This window comes from Castor canadensis, chromosome 14, assembly GCF_047511655.1.
Source record: "Castor canadensis chromosome 14, mCasCan1.hap1v2, whole genome shotgun sequence".
Classification (NCBI taxonomy): domain Eukaryota; kingdom Metazoa; phylum Chordata; class Mammalia; order Rodentia; family Castoridae; genus Castor; species Castor canadensis.
In genome coordinates, this window is record NC_133399.1 from 25,898,301 (window position 1) to 25,909,846 (window position 11,546).

General features: G+C 51.8%; 1 protein-coding gene across 1 annotated transcript; it reads left to right on the forward strand.

Annotated features, from left to right (window-relative positions):
• Positions 1–524: 524 nt before the first annotated feature.
• On the forward strand, positions 525–8,130 carry Spc24 (SPC24 component of NDC80 kinetochore complex). Its single transcript, XM_020186694.2, has 5 exons — positions 525–738; positions 5,477–5,621; positions 5,809–5,913; positions 6,046–6,122; positions 6,919–8,130. The coding sequence occupies exons 1-5, from the start codon at positions 579–581 to the stop codon at positions 7,023–7,025; spliced, it is 594 nt and encodes a 197-aa protein (XP_020042283.1). The 5' UTR covers positions 525–578; the 3' UTR covers positions 7,026–8,130.
• The last annotated feature ends 3,416 nt before the right edge of the window (positions 8,131–11,546 follow it).

The following is an 11,546-nucleotide window of genomic DNA, read 5'->3' on the forward strand; positions in this document are numbered from 1 at the left end:
TCTTCAGTTAATCCTCACGCCAACCCTGAGGGCAGCACTGTTGGACTGCAGAGGAAAGTAAGGCACAGAGGAGTAGTCCAGGGTAACACAGCTAGGAAAGGGCAAAACTGGGATTGGAATCCCAGAAATCTGGCTGCAGACTTAACTTTGTTAATACAATCTATTAGTTATGTCTGTCTGTGTATCCCAAGCACACGCTGTAGAACGTCCCATAAAACACAGTTCAGTGCTTCGTCCCTAGAACCTCGCCGCGCACGCAGCTGGCACCAGGTTTTGGGAGAAATACATTGGCTTGTTGCTCAAATCTTTCCAGCCTGCGCAGGCGCAATAGGCCGGTCTCGCGGCGCCGTCCCTTCCCTCCGCCGATTGGTCATTGAAGATGATTGATAGAGGAACTGGCGCTTGTGCACCAGGAGAGACCCGAAGCTACCGCCCCTATTCTGAGACGTCCCCTCCCCTCCCCGCGCCTATTGGGCACTGCTGACTGACGGAGAAGTTAGCCAATAAAAACTACGTCTCCGGAAAGGGGGCGTGCCTCACTTGCAGTCAAATTTGCGCGGGTTTGCCCTGGCGTAGTCATGGCGGCCTTCCGCGATATTGAGGAGGTGAGCCAGGGGCTGCTGAGCCTGTTGGGCGTCAACCGCGCCGAGGCACAACAGCGGCGGCTGCTGGGTCGCCACGAACAGGTGTTGGAGCGGCTTCTGGAGACGCAAGACGGCGCCGAGCAGCGGCTGCGAGGTGAGGGCCGGACAGAGGGCGCGGGGAGGCAGGGGCCGGGGACTGCGTGCTGGAACGAGGTGGCCAGGCCAGCTTCGAAACCTTCTTCCTCCCGGGCTCCCTTGTCCCCTTGCTCTTTTCCCCCACGAGATCGCTGAGGGGAGTGGGAGGGGCTGCCACCCTTGGGCCTCACTCATTCGTGAAATGGGTTAGGGTCCCAGGGGTTTAGCAGTAAATATAGGAGCTTGCAGGGTCTGACGCCTTATGAGCGCATCTTTAGCAGGAGTTGGAGGATGCAGGGTTTGAACTGGGGCTCAAGAGTCAGCTCCAGCTTGGTATCCCAGCATCTCTCTTTTTAGTTGTGAGATTTGAGGTTTTCCCTCGCTGTCATCCATTGTGGCAATAGTTCACGCCTTTCTCGAAGTTGTTCGACTTTTTTATTTTATTTGTTTTTTGCAGCACTGGGGTTTGAACTCAGGGCCTCACTCTTGCTAGGCAGCTCTCTACCACTTGAGCCACGCCCCCAAGTCCAGTTCAGACGTTTGATGGAGCACGTGCTGTGACCCCAGAGAACAAAACAGGATCCCCTACAGGGGCCGACATTGCTGGGGAGGGGGGCAGGAGACAGGATAAACAAGAAAAATCTGTCAGTCATCAGGTCAAGGATATAGACTGGGTTGTGTGACTAAGGCTGGTGACATTTGAGAGAGGCCTGCACCCAGCCTCTCCTGCAGGTGGGAGGAGCTCGCCTGTCTGCAGCTTCTCTCCCCAAGCCTGGTTCTCCTCATCTGTGAAATGGGGCTGCTGGGAGCTGGCCTGATGCCAGGGTTCCATGTTACACAGTGCATGCAGAGCATGGTGCCCTGGACAAGTGGGGCCTGTCCTTGTCACTGTGCTTCTCCCTGACAGGGGTTTTTGTTTGTTTTGGGTTTTTTTTTTTTTTTTTTTTGTGGTACTGGGGTTTGAACTCAGGCCCTTCACCTTGAGCCACTATACCAGCCCCTTTTTGTGATTTTCTTTTTTTTTTTTTTTTTTCAAGATAGGGTCTCACAGATTATTTGCCTGGGCTGGCTTGGAACCGTGATCCTCCTGATCTCTGCTTCCTGAGTAGCTAGGATTACAGGCGTGCGCCACTGGCACCCGACTTTTGGATTTTTTGTTTTGTTTTGTTTTTTGTCTTTTCTTTTTTGGTGCTGGAATCAAACCCAGGGCCTCACACGTAGGTAAGTGCTCTATCACTGAGCTACATCCCAGCCCTGAAGTTGTTTTTTTAGGTGGGACTGGGGTTTGAACTCGGGGCTTCCTGCTTGCAAAGCAGCCACTCTACCACTTGAGCCACACCTCCAATCCATTTTGCTCTGGTTATTTTGGAGATTGGGTCTCATATTATTTACCCGGCTGGCCTGGAACCCTGATCCTCTTGATCTCAGCCTCCCAAGTGGCTGGGATTACAGGTGTGAGCCACTGTTTTGTTTTTTTTGAGACAGGGTCTCCCTGTGTAGCCCAAGCCTGCCTCTAACTTGAGACCCTCCTTCCTTTAAGTGCTGGGATTATAGGCTTGTGCCACCATGCCCCAGTTTGTGGGTTTTTTTCTTTTTCTTTTTTAAATACTACTAAAATTTTCTTTATTGTGGCAAAATAGAGGTAACAAGAGTTACCATGTTAGTGACTTTGAGGGTACAGTTCTGTGGCATTCTGCACGCTCCCATGGTTGTGTGGCCATCCCCATCATCTATCTCTAGAACATTCTCTTCTTCCCAAACTGAACCTCTGTTCCTAGTAAACCCTTCCCACCTCTCCTCCCCTAGCCCCCGGCACCCACCATTCTGTCTTCTGTCTTTCCGAACGTGAGAACTCTAGGAACCTCTTTTGAGTGAAACCACACCCCATTTGTCCTTTGGGGACTGGTAGCTCTCTGAGCAGAATGTCCTCAAGGCTTATCTGTGGTGTCTGTTGCATATCAGAATGTCCTTCCTCTGTCAGGCTGACTCATAGCCATTGTACGGATGACCTCATTGTGCTTACCACTCATATTTTCAATGAGTAAATGGTAAAGTTTTCAGTTTTATCATTTTTACCACTTTTTTTTGTGGGGGGGACAGTGTCTCATTATGTAGCCCAGGCTAGCCTCAAACTCTTCTCCCCTCCACCCCTTTTTTTTTATGTTGGGTTTTTTTGAGACAGGGTCTGGCAAACTCTTTGCCCAGGCTTGCTTCAAACCACAATCCTCCTGATCTCTGCCTCCTGAGTAGCTAGATTAGAGGTGTGAGCCTCCTGCTTCACAGGCATGCACCATTACACCCAGCCAATGGATATTTTGGGGTATTGTGAATAGTGCTGCCATAAATATGGCATGCATGTGCCTCTTCAAAGACCCTCCTGTTCAGTTCTTTTGTGTACGCACCCAAAAATGGAATTGCTGGATCCATTGGTAACACAGTGTTTAATTTTTTGAGGAACTGTCAGAGTTTCCTACAGAAACTTATGTGCTCAGAATTTTTAATGCCTTTTTGGGTTTTTTTGTGGTACTGGGGTTTGAACTCAAGGGCTTACACCTTGAGCCACTCCACCAGCTCTTTTTTGTGAAAAGTTTTTTGAGATAGGGTCTCACGAACCATTTGCCCAGACTGGCTTCAAACTGTGATCCTCCTGATCTCTGCCTCCTGAGTAGCTGGGATTACCAGAGTGAGCCACAGGCACCCTGCTTTTAATTCCTTTTTACAGTTGTGTTTTACAAGGAGGCCTCTGAGTTGAAGCTTGAATCATCTATGCAGCTAGCCAAGGAATGGCTCAGGGAAACTGTTCCTTTGCACGTGCAAAGGTCCTGAGGTGAGTGAGAGTGAACTTGGAGATCTACAAGATAGGCATGGTTGAGATCATCACAGCTCTCAGAAGGCCAAGGCAGGAGGATGGAGAGGTCAAGCCCAGCCTGGGCTACATAACAAAACCCTATCTTAAAGTAAAGTAGAAGATAAAATCTTGCCAGGTCTTGTGAACTCTTAAAGACAGAACCTTTCTTCTCTCTCCTTCCTTTTTCCTCCCTCTTCTCTGCTTCCCCTTCCACTGAGTGACTCAGCCTAGCTGGGTTTTCAAACAGGGGATGAGTTTGGGGGCTGCCATGCTCTAAGTCAAATAGACCTGGTAGACATGCCAGCATGGAAGCTGTGTGCTTTCCCTCAAAGCCCAGGACCTCTTTGAGCCTCTGTTCTTCACTTCTGAAGTGATGGGAGAAGTTTCACCACTCCCCTTGGGACTGGGGACAGAGCTCAGTGGGAGAGCACTTGCCTAGCAAGCTTGAGCCCCTGGGCTCCATCCCCAGAATCCTTTAAAACAAGCAAACAAGCTGGGTGTGGAGGTTCACGCCTGCAATCCCATCACTGGGGAGGCTTCGAGAGGAGGATCAAGAGTTCCAGGCCAGCCTGGAATAGTAAAAATTACTATTTAACTCATAGTAAAATAAAGAAATACAAAAAAAAAATAAAAAGCCAACAAAGAACAAGCCCAACTACAGACTTAAGCGGTAGAGCACCTGCTTTGCAAATGTGTAGCCCTGAGTTCAAGCCCTAGTCCTACCAAAAAATAAAATAAACATGGGGACCAGCAGCTCTTGGGTTATCCTGTGGCACTTAGCAAACTTCACTTAGGTAAACAGTGGCGCCTTATGATGCATGTCCATGGGAAGTTACCACCGGGGGACACAGACTGGGCTGGCCTTGGCAGGGTGGGCTGAGAATGGGGGGAAGGCTGTGTCTAGCCAGACCCTCAGCCATCCTAACAGGAAATCGGCAGGCACCGTGGGATACGGACAGCCCAAGAAATAGCAGCCTAAGCAAATTATTTAGAAAAGTGGGTGTCAGTGCCAGAGAAAACAGCTCCAAGTTGAAAGTGGCCCCTCCAGGATGTGGAAAGTTCTGGAGAGGGGTATGTCTGGGTTATGTTTACCTTTTCCACTCAGATGAAACATTAAAGTTTTCCAAAACTTCAACATAGGTCCTTTTGGAAGCATTTTAATCCTGGATTTCTTGTAGTTGGCAAGTTTCTGTGACTCTCTAGAAGGGACACAGTGGCCTTCTTAAGATGTTTTTGATCTTTTCGAATGTTTTGCTCAACATGCAGCTAATTCTGGTTTGTTCCAAGAGACTCAGGGAGAATGAAAGATGAGGAATGTATAAATCAAGCTGGGCGTGGTGGCAAACGCATGTAGTCCCAGCTACTTGGAAGGCTAAGGCAGGAGCATTTCTTGAGCCCAGGAGTTCCTCATAGCGAGACCCCTCCTCCACACAAAAAGATTCTAAAGGAGATCTGGGATCTGGGGATGTAGCTTAGTGGTAGAACTCCTGCCTAGCATGCTTGAAGCCCTGTTCAATCCCCAGCACTGGAGAAAAAAAAAAAAAAAAGATAAAGCAGATGTGCTGGGGAGCCATGGTAGGTGCTTGAGCAGGCAAGTGACTTTGCATTTGGCCTCTGACACAGCCACTGGAGAGCAGAACAGATGGTCAGGTAGAAGACAAGGAGGCTCAGGACTGGACCACAGGGCTGCTCAGCATGATGGCTCATTGGATGTGAAAGTAGAACTCTAAGCTTCGCACCGTAAATAAGTTTTGGAGCAGAGTATGGTAGTACACGCCTGTAATCTCAGCAAATGGAGCTGCAGACTGGAAGTGGGGTGTTGTCTGTAGACTGGGGTGTGGGACATCCCTCTTCTCTGGGCCCTCCTGGGGAAGGGCAGACACGAGAGAGCCTGCTTCTCTCACTACAGAGACCCTGGCGGTAGAGAAGGAAGTGGCCCAAAGCCTTCTTGAGTGTAAGGAGCATGTGTGCCAGAGGGGCGTCGAGCTGGAGCAGCTGAAAGCCGAGCTCCAGAAGTCGGCCGAGGAGGACGCCCGCCTGCAGAGCAGCCTCCTATATCCTTACCCCAGCCTCCCTAGAACACGAGCGTGGCGAGGGCTGGGATGGCGAGGGCTGCGGCTCAGGCAGAGAGCTTGCTGAGCACGCACCAGGCCCTGGGTTCTAGTCCCAGTACTGCACCTGGTGACATGGGTGGTGGCGGCCTTCCATCCCCCCAAAGCCAGGATCCTTGACCTGCCGCACTCAGCTCACCAGGGAGCTGCAGGAGCTCAGGGAGATGGAGGCTGACCTGGAGAGACAGGAGAAAGAAGTTGACGAGGACACCACAGTCACCATCCCTTCCGCTGTGTAGGTTCTGTGGGCAGGGGCCTGAGGCTCTGCTGTGGGCTCAGCCGCACTGCTCTCAGTGAAGTCCAGGCTATGGCAACTTCTCTCCTCTTCCCCCACCTCCCCTCCCTTTTTTTTCTTCCTTTTCTTTAGGTATGTGGCCCAACTTTATCACCAAATTAGTAAAATTGAGTGGGATTATGAGTGCGAGCCCGGGATGATCACAGGCAGTATCCTTTTTTGGAGGAATCAGTGGGGATGTAAAACAGGTCAGCAGCTATGGAAAGCAGTGCAGTGAGTCCTCAAAAATTAGAATTACTAGGCTGGACACAGTTGCTCACGCCTGTAATCCCAGCTGTAATCAGATGGCCACAGGTAAGGATCACAGTCCAAGGTCAGCCCCTGGACAAAAGCATGAGACCTTACCTGAAAAATAACAAAGCAAAAAGGGCTGGTGGAGTGGCTCAAAAGGTAGAGCACCTGCCTAGCAAGTGTGGGGCCCTGAGTTAGAGCCCAGAACAGCCAAAAACCAAATAGAAGCACCTTAGCATCCAACAATTCCACTTCTGGGTATCACTCCCAATTGAAGTCAGTGTCTTGAAGAGGTATTTTGTATCATGTTCAAAGAAGGACTACGCTCAGTAACCAAAGGTGCGTGCAACCCAAGTGTCTCTGCACAGATGAGCAGACATGCATACTCCAGAATCTTCTTCAGCCTGAAAGGAGATAAGATTGCTGGGCATGGTGACACATGTCTGTAATCCCAGCACTTAGTGGGAGGCTGAGGCTGGAGGATTACAAGTTTGAGTCCCTGTCTCAAAAAGAAAAAAAAAAAAAGTAGCAAATTGGGCGGAGAGTATAGCTCAGTGGTAGAACACTTGCCTAGCATGTGGGAGGCCCTGAATTCCAAACCCAGTACTAAAAGACCACTTTTTAAAAATTAAAAACAAATTTGGGAGAAAAAAAGAAAAAATAAGGGCAGTGTCCTTTGCTCCGTGGACCGTTTTCCTTGCATCAGAGCCTCAGTCCATCACGGCCCCAGCGTGGCGCAGCCCATCCACCTGGACAGCACCCAGCTCTCCAAGCAGTTCGTCAGCGACTACCTGTGGAGCCTGGTGGACACCCGGTGGTAGCGGGGAGTCTCCATGCTGCGACATCCGTGCTGCGGGAACTGGCGCGGGGGTGGGGGTCGCACAGCGGAGGGATTAGTTTAAAGTGAATGTTTCTGTGTACATGGATTTTTACTGTCTCTTTTTCCCCTCCATTTTGGCCTGCGATCCTGGGCTGGCCTTGGTTAGGTAGCAACAGGGAACTAATTTAACTATACTGGGTTGCTGTGTGCCCCGCTTACGAATGACACCATAGTATAGGATGACAGGTTCCGAGTGTTTGTCTTTTGTAAAATTTTTTTTGGCAGCACTGGGGTTCGAACTCATGGCCTCACAGTTGCTAGGCAGCGGCTCTACCACTTGAGCCACTCCACCAGCCCATGAATTGCTTATTTTATTCATTTGTTTATTTTGCCCTGCCAGGAACGGAAGGCAGGACCTTGCTCATTGCTAGGTAAGTGCTCTACCACTGAGTTACCTCCCCAGCCCTTTAAGTTGTTTAAAATAAATGCAGTTACTGTGCTTTGATCAGAGAAAAGCTTTCTAGGCAACTGGAGCGGTAAGTCCTGGCAGCATCTAACCATGCCAAGTGGACACTGAGAATGATCATCAGGTGACCCTTGGGGGTCCTAGGGCCAGGAAGGTCTACCCAGAAAAGAGAGGTCCAGCCACGCCTGGTCGTACACACCTGTAATCCCAGCACTCACGAGGCAGAAACCAGAGGTTTGAAGCCACCCTGGGCAAAAAGTTACTGAGACCCCATCTCAACCAAAAAAGTCAGGCGTGATAGTGCATATCTGTAATCTCAGTTATGTGGGAGGATTGAAGTCTGAGGCTAACCTCGGGCAAAAAATCCAAAGAGCCTACCTGAAAAATAAAGCAAAAAGGGCTGGCGAAGTGGTTTAAGTGGTAGAGCACCTGCCTAGCAAGCTTGAGACCAAGTTCAAACTCCAGTGCTGAGATCAAACTCAGTGCCGACAAAATAAATAAATAATAAAAGAAACCCAGCCTCAGGCCATTTGATGGACAAACATTCCTAGCATTTTGGGGCCCTGCTGTGGAGCAGAGGCCTGGTGTTAGGGATTTGCTCAAGTGTTTGCCTCTGGCCTTCCAGGCTGTTTTCATTCCATAGCTGGTAGGTTCTTATCTTTTTTTGGCAGTGCTGGGGATGAAGCCCAGGGCCTTGCACGTGCCCAGCAAGTTCTCACCACTGAGCCACCCCCAGCAAGTCCAGAAACTTCCTTTATATGGTAAGCTGTGGAAGCAGGCCCTCTGCAGAATCAGCCTCCCAAGAGCAAAAGACTAGCCGGAGATGGTGTCCCCATCACAGCCCTAGCAACATCCGGGAGCCAGGTGACTTTGCCGTCGGGAGATGTTCTGGGACAGTTAGCATCCTTGCCCACCTCCTGGATGTCCTGCTCTGCCTTGACAACAGGAGAGGTCCTCAGACATTGCTGTGTCCCTGTGGGGAGGCCACACATGGAGTAGCTGCTGTGGACTTGGTGGCATTCTTGCCAACCTGGGGCAGGCAGTTCACCCTGTGTCCAAACCCAGCCACGGCTTGGGCGTCCTGGGGCAGGTCTCGCTCTGGTGAGGCAAACAAACCCTCAGGCGCACAAAACCTGGGTGGGGGGAGGCAGGCACCTGTGATAAGGACCCAGGGAACCACAGGCCAGGGCTTGTCTGTGGCCCTGGGCCAGGTCAGCTCTCCTTCCACAGAGAATGGCCTTGCTGTGTTTAAGGAGGTGCGGCCTTCTGGCTGCCCCCTCTCTCCTCCCCGCAGCAGCCTAGGCCACGGTTTCCCCAAAGCGAAGATGGCTCCTTCAGGGAGGCAGCACCCAGGCTCACAGTGGCTGGCCTGTGGAGGGAGGAGGTGGGTGAGGAACAGGGCTGGTGGGGGCCAGCAGGGATTCAGGGAGAGGCCTGGAAAGGCCCTAGTGCTCGGGCATGCCTGGGCCCTGAGTCACTGCCCTGCACTGGCCAGCTGCCCAGGACAGCCTCAGGCCACAGCCTCCAGCCGATCCACCACCCCCAGCCTGGCTTATTTCCAAGAGCCACCCCGCCACCCTGCAGGTCCAGCAACTCCACAATTCTGGAGGCCAGATAGATGCTCGCTGAGCACTGGGCCTAGTTGTGCAGAGGCAGAAGCAAGAATTTTTTTTTTTTTTTGGTAGTGGGACTTGAACTCAGGGCCTACACCTTGAGCCACTCCACCAGCCCTTTTTGTGTTAAGTATTTTGGAGATAGGGTCTCGAAAACTATTTGCCTGGGGCTGGCTTCGAGCCTTGATCCTGTTGATGTCTGCTTCCTGAGTAGCTAGGATGATAGGTGTGAGCCGCTGGCGCCCAGCCAGAAGCAAGATCTAAGTTGCCACAACCAGGAAACAGAACCAGGTCACCAGCACCATCCCAAGCCCATTTTACAGATTGGGGGACAGAGGCCTGGCACTGTCAGGCCACTTGCCTCATCATGGAACTGTGATGTGTGGGTTCCTAGTCTGAGGTTGGGCATATGAGCCACACTGCATGCATTGGGAGTAAGATGTTTAGGGACCCCGGGGGGCGGGGGGGGGATCACCTTGGCCTCTGAGGAGTCTGTCCTGAGCCCAAAGCCACCAGAAGGGAAAAGGTGGAGCTCAGATTGGAAGCCCCAGAGCCCTGCCTGAGGCAGTCCCTTGTCACTGTTGCAGGCTGGCCTAGCTCATGATACAGTGTTTCTAGAAAAAAGAGACAAAGTGATTACCAGGTCCTTACTGCTGACCTCAAAAGCTGAGACTCCATCAGAGCTCGGGTCCGAGTGACTGGACCAGAGTTGTTCCCAGTAGGAACAGGGAAAGCGATGTAGGGGGAGGGGGTCAGCTGTGTGCAGAAGGCTAGCATAGAGCTGGGTGACGCAGGTGGCTCATGCCTGTAATCCCAGCTACTCAGGAGGCAGAGATCAGGAGGACCGCAGTTTGAAGCCAGCCCAGGCAAATAGTTTGTGAGACCTTATCTCAAAAAACCCTCACAAAAAAGAGCTGGTGGAGTGGCTCAAGGTAAAGGCCCTGAGTTCAAACCCCAGTACCGCAAAAAAAAAAAAAAAAAGCCAACATAGGAGACAGATTTGAGCCCAGGCTACCCTGATCTGATGCCCCCCTCCCTTCCGGGCTCAACAGTAGGCTTGGGGAGTGGTCCTGGGTTGTGGACACAGCCAGGATTAGAGTCCTGGGGACACCCCTGTATTCTGAAACGAGCTTACAGGTGACTCACTCCACCTGTGGCCTGCACTGTCCACTTTCAGGGTGGCCCCAGGGCCTCATGGTGGCGTCCCCTATTTACTTGGAAATATGGATTGGGCACCTGTGTCCTGCTTTTGTGAGTCACGCCCTCCTGGAGGCCATGATGAGGGCAAAAGCAAGTGTGCGGTGGAGTGCCCAGCTGCGCTGTATGTTAACTGGAAAACCAGGAAACTAGGCAGAGGTTAGGGGACTGGTCTTTGGTTTCAGACCTGAACAAAGGTGTGCAGATGGGAATCCAGGCAAGGGGAACAGCCAATGCAAAGTGCAACAAGGTAGCTGGCATGGAGGACACCTTGATCATGCCAGGCCTGCAGTCCACCGTGGAATGGGGGAGGGTTTCCACATTCTAAAAGAGGTCCCTGGAGTCGAGGCCCATCTAGGAGGCCAGTCTCACTGTTTATCCCCAAGTTCCTCCTGCCCCCTTCCCAGAGGCTATCAGGCCTGAGGGAGTGGTGGGGCAGGGAAGGAGAGAGCCCATCCCCAAAGAGCAGGAATTGTCCCTGTAACCCGAGCTGTCTCAGGGGAGCCAGACCAGTCCCAGGAAGCAAGGGAGCCACCTCCTGGCTCAGTGGGATGCTGTGACCCAGGAGCTCACACACAGTCTTAGCTACTTCCTTATCCCTTGGTCATCATGGAAAATCACTGCCAACAAGTGTAGGGGTGCTGGCCCCCAGAGAGGGCCAGGCCAGCTGCAAGCAGGGCACTCCCCACCCTTCTTCCTCTCCCACAGACTTGGGCTCAGCCCCACAGGCTCTAGCCTGACTCACCACCTCAGCTGTGGTTTGAGAGGTCATGAGTGGGGAGGGATGGTGGCCCGAGGGCTGGGGGAGCAGCAGGGGACACCAGTTGGGATGTCAGGCTCATGAAGCAGCTTCCCCCACCCTGTCCTGGCCAGATGGAATGGATGAGACCCCTTGGACCAGCCAGCTTCAGCACATTTTTATTTTATTTATTTATTTTTTGGGGGGGTACTGGGGTTTGAACTCAGGGCTTCTTGCTTGCAAAGCAGGCGCTCTACTGCTTGAGCCACACCTCCAGTCCACTTTGCTCTGGTTCTTTTGGAGATGGGGGTCTCCTGAACTATTTACCCAGGCTGGTTTCAAACCGTGATTCTCCCAGTCTCAGCTCTCAAGTAGCTGGGATTACAGACGTGAGCCACTGGTGCCCAGCTTCAGCACGTATGAGGTAACATCCATGTTACTGGGGGACCCGTTCTGAGTTCAGTGAACTGCACTGAGAGAAATGATCTGGAAATCTGCCCCAATGAA

Excerpts from the sequence above, each read along its gene's own strand:
- Spc24 (XM_020186694.2), top strand. The coding sequence starts at position 579 with ATGGCGGCCTTCCGCGATATTGAGGAGGTGAGCCAGGGGCTGCTGAGC. Across the intron at positions 739-5,476 it reads CGCCGAGCAGCGGCTGCGAG|AGACCCTGGCGGTAGAGAAG; the intron begins GTGAGGGCCGGA and ends CTCTCACTACAG. Across the intron at positions 6,123-6,918 it reads GCCCGGGATGATCACAGGCA|TCCATCACGGCCCCAGCGTG; the intron begins GTATCCTTTTTT and ends TCAGAGCCTCAG.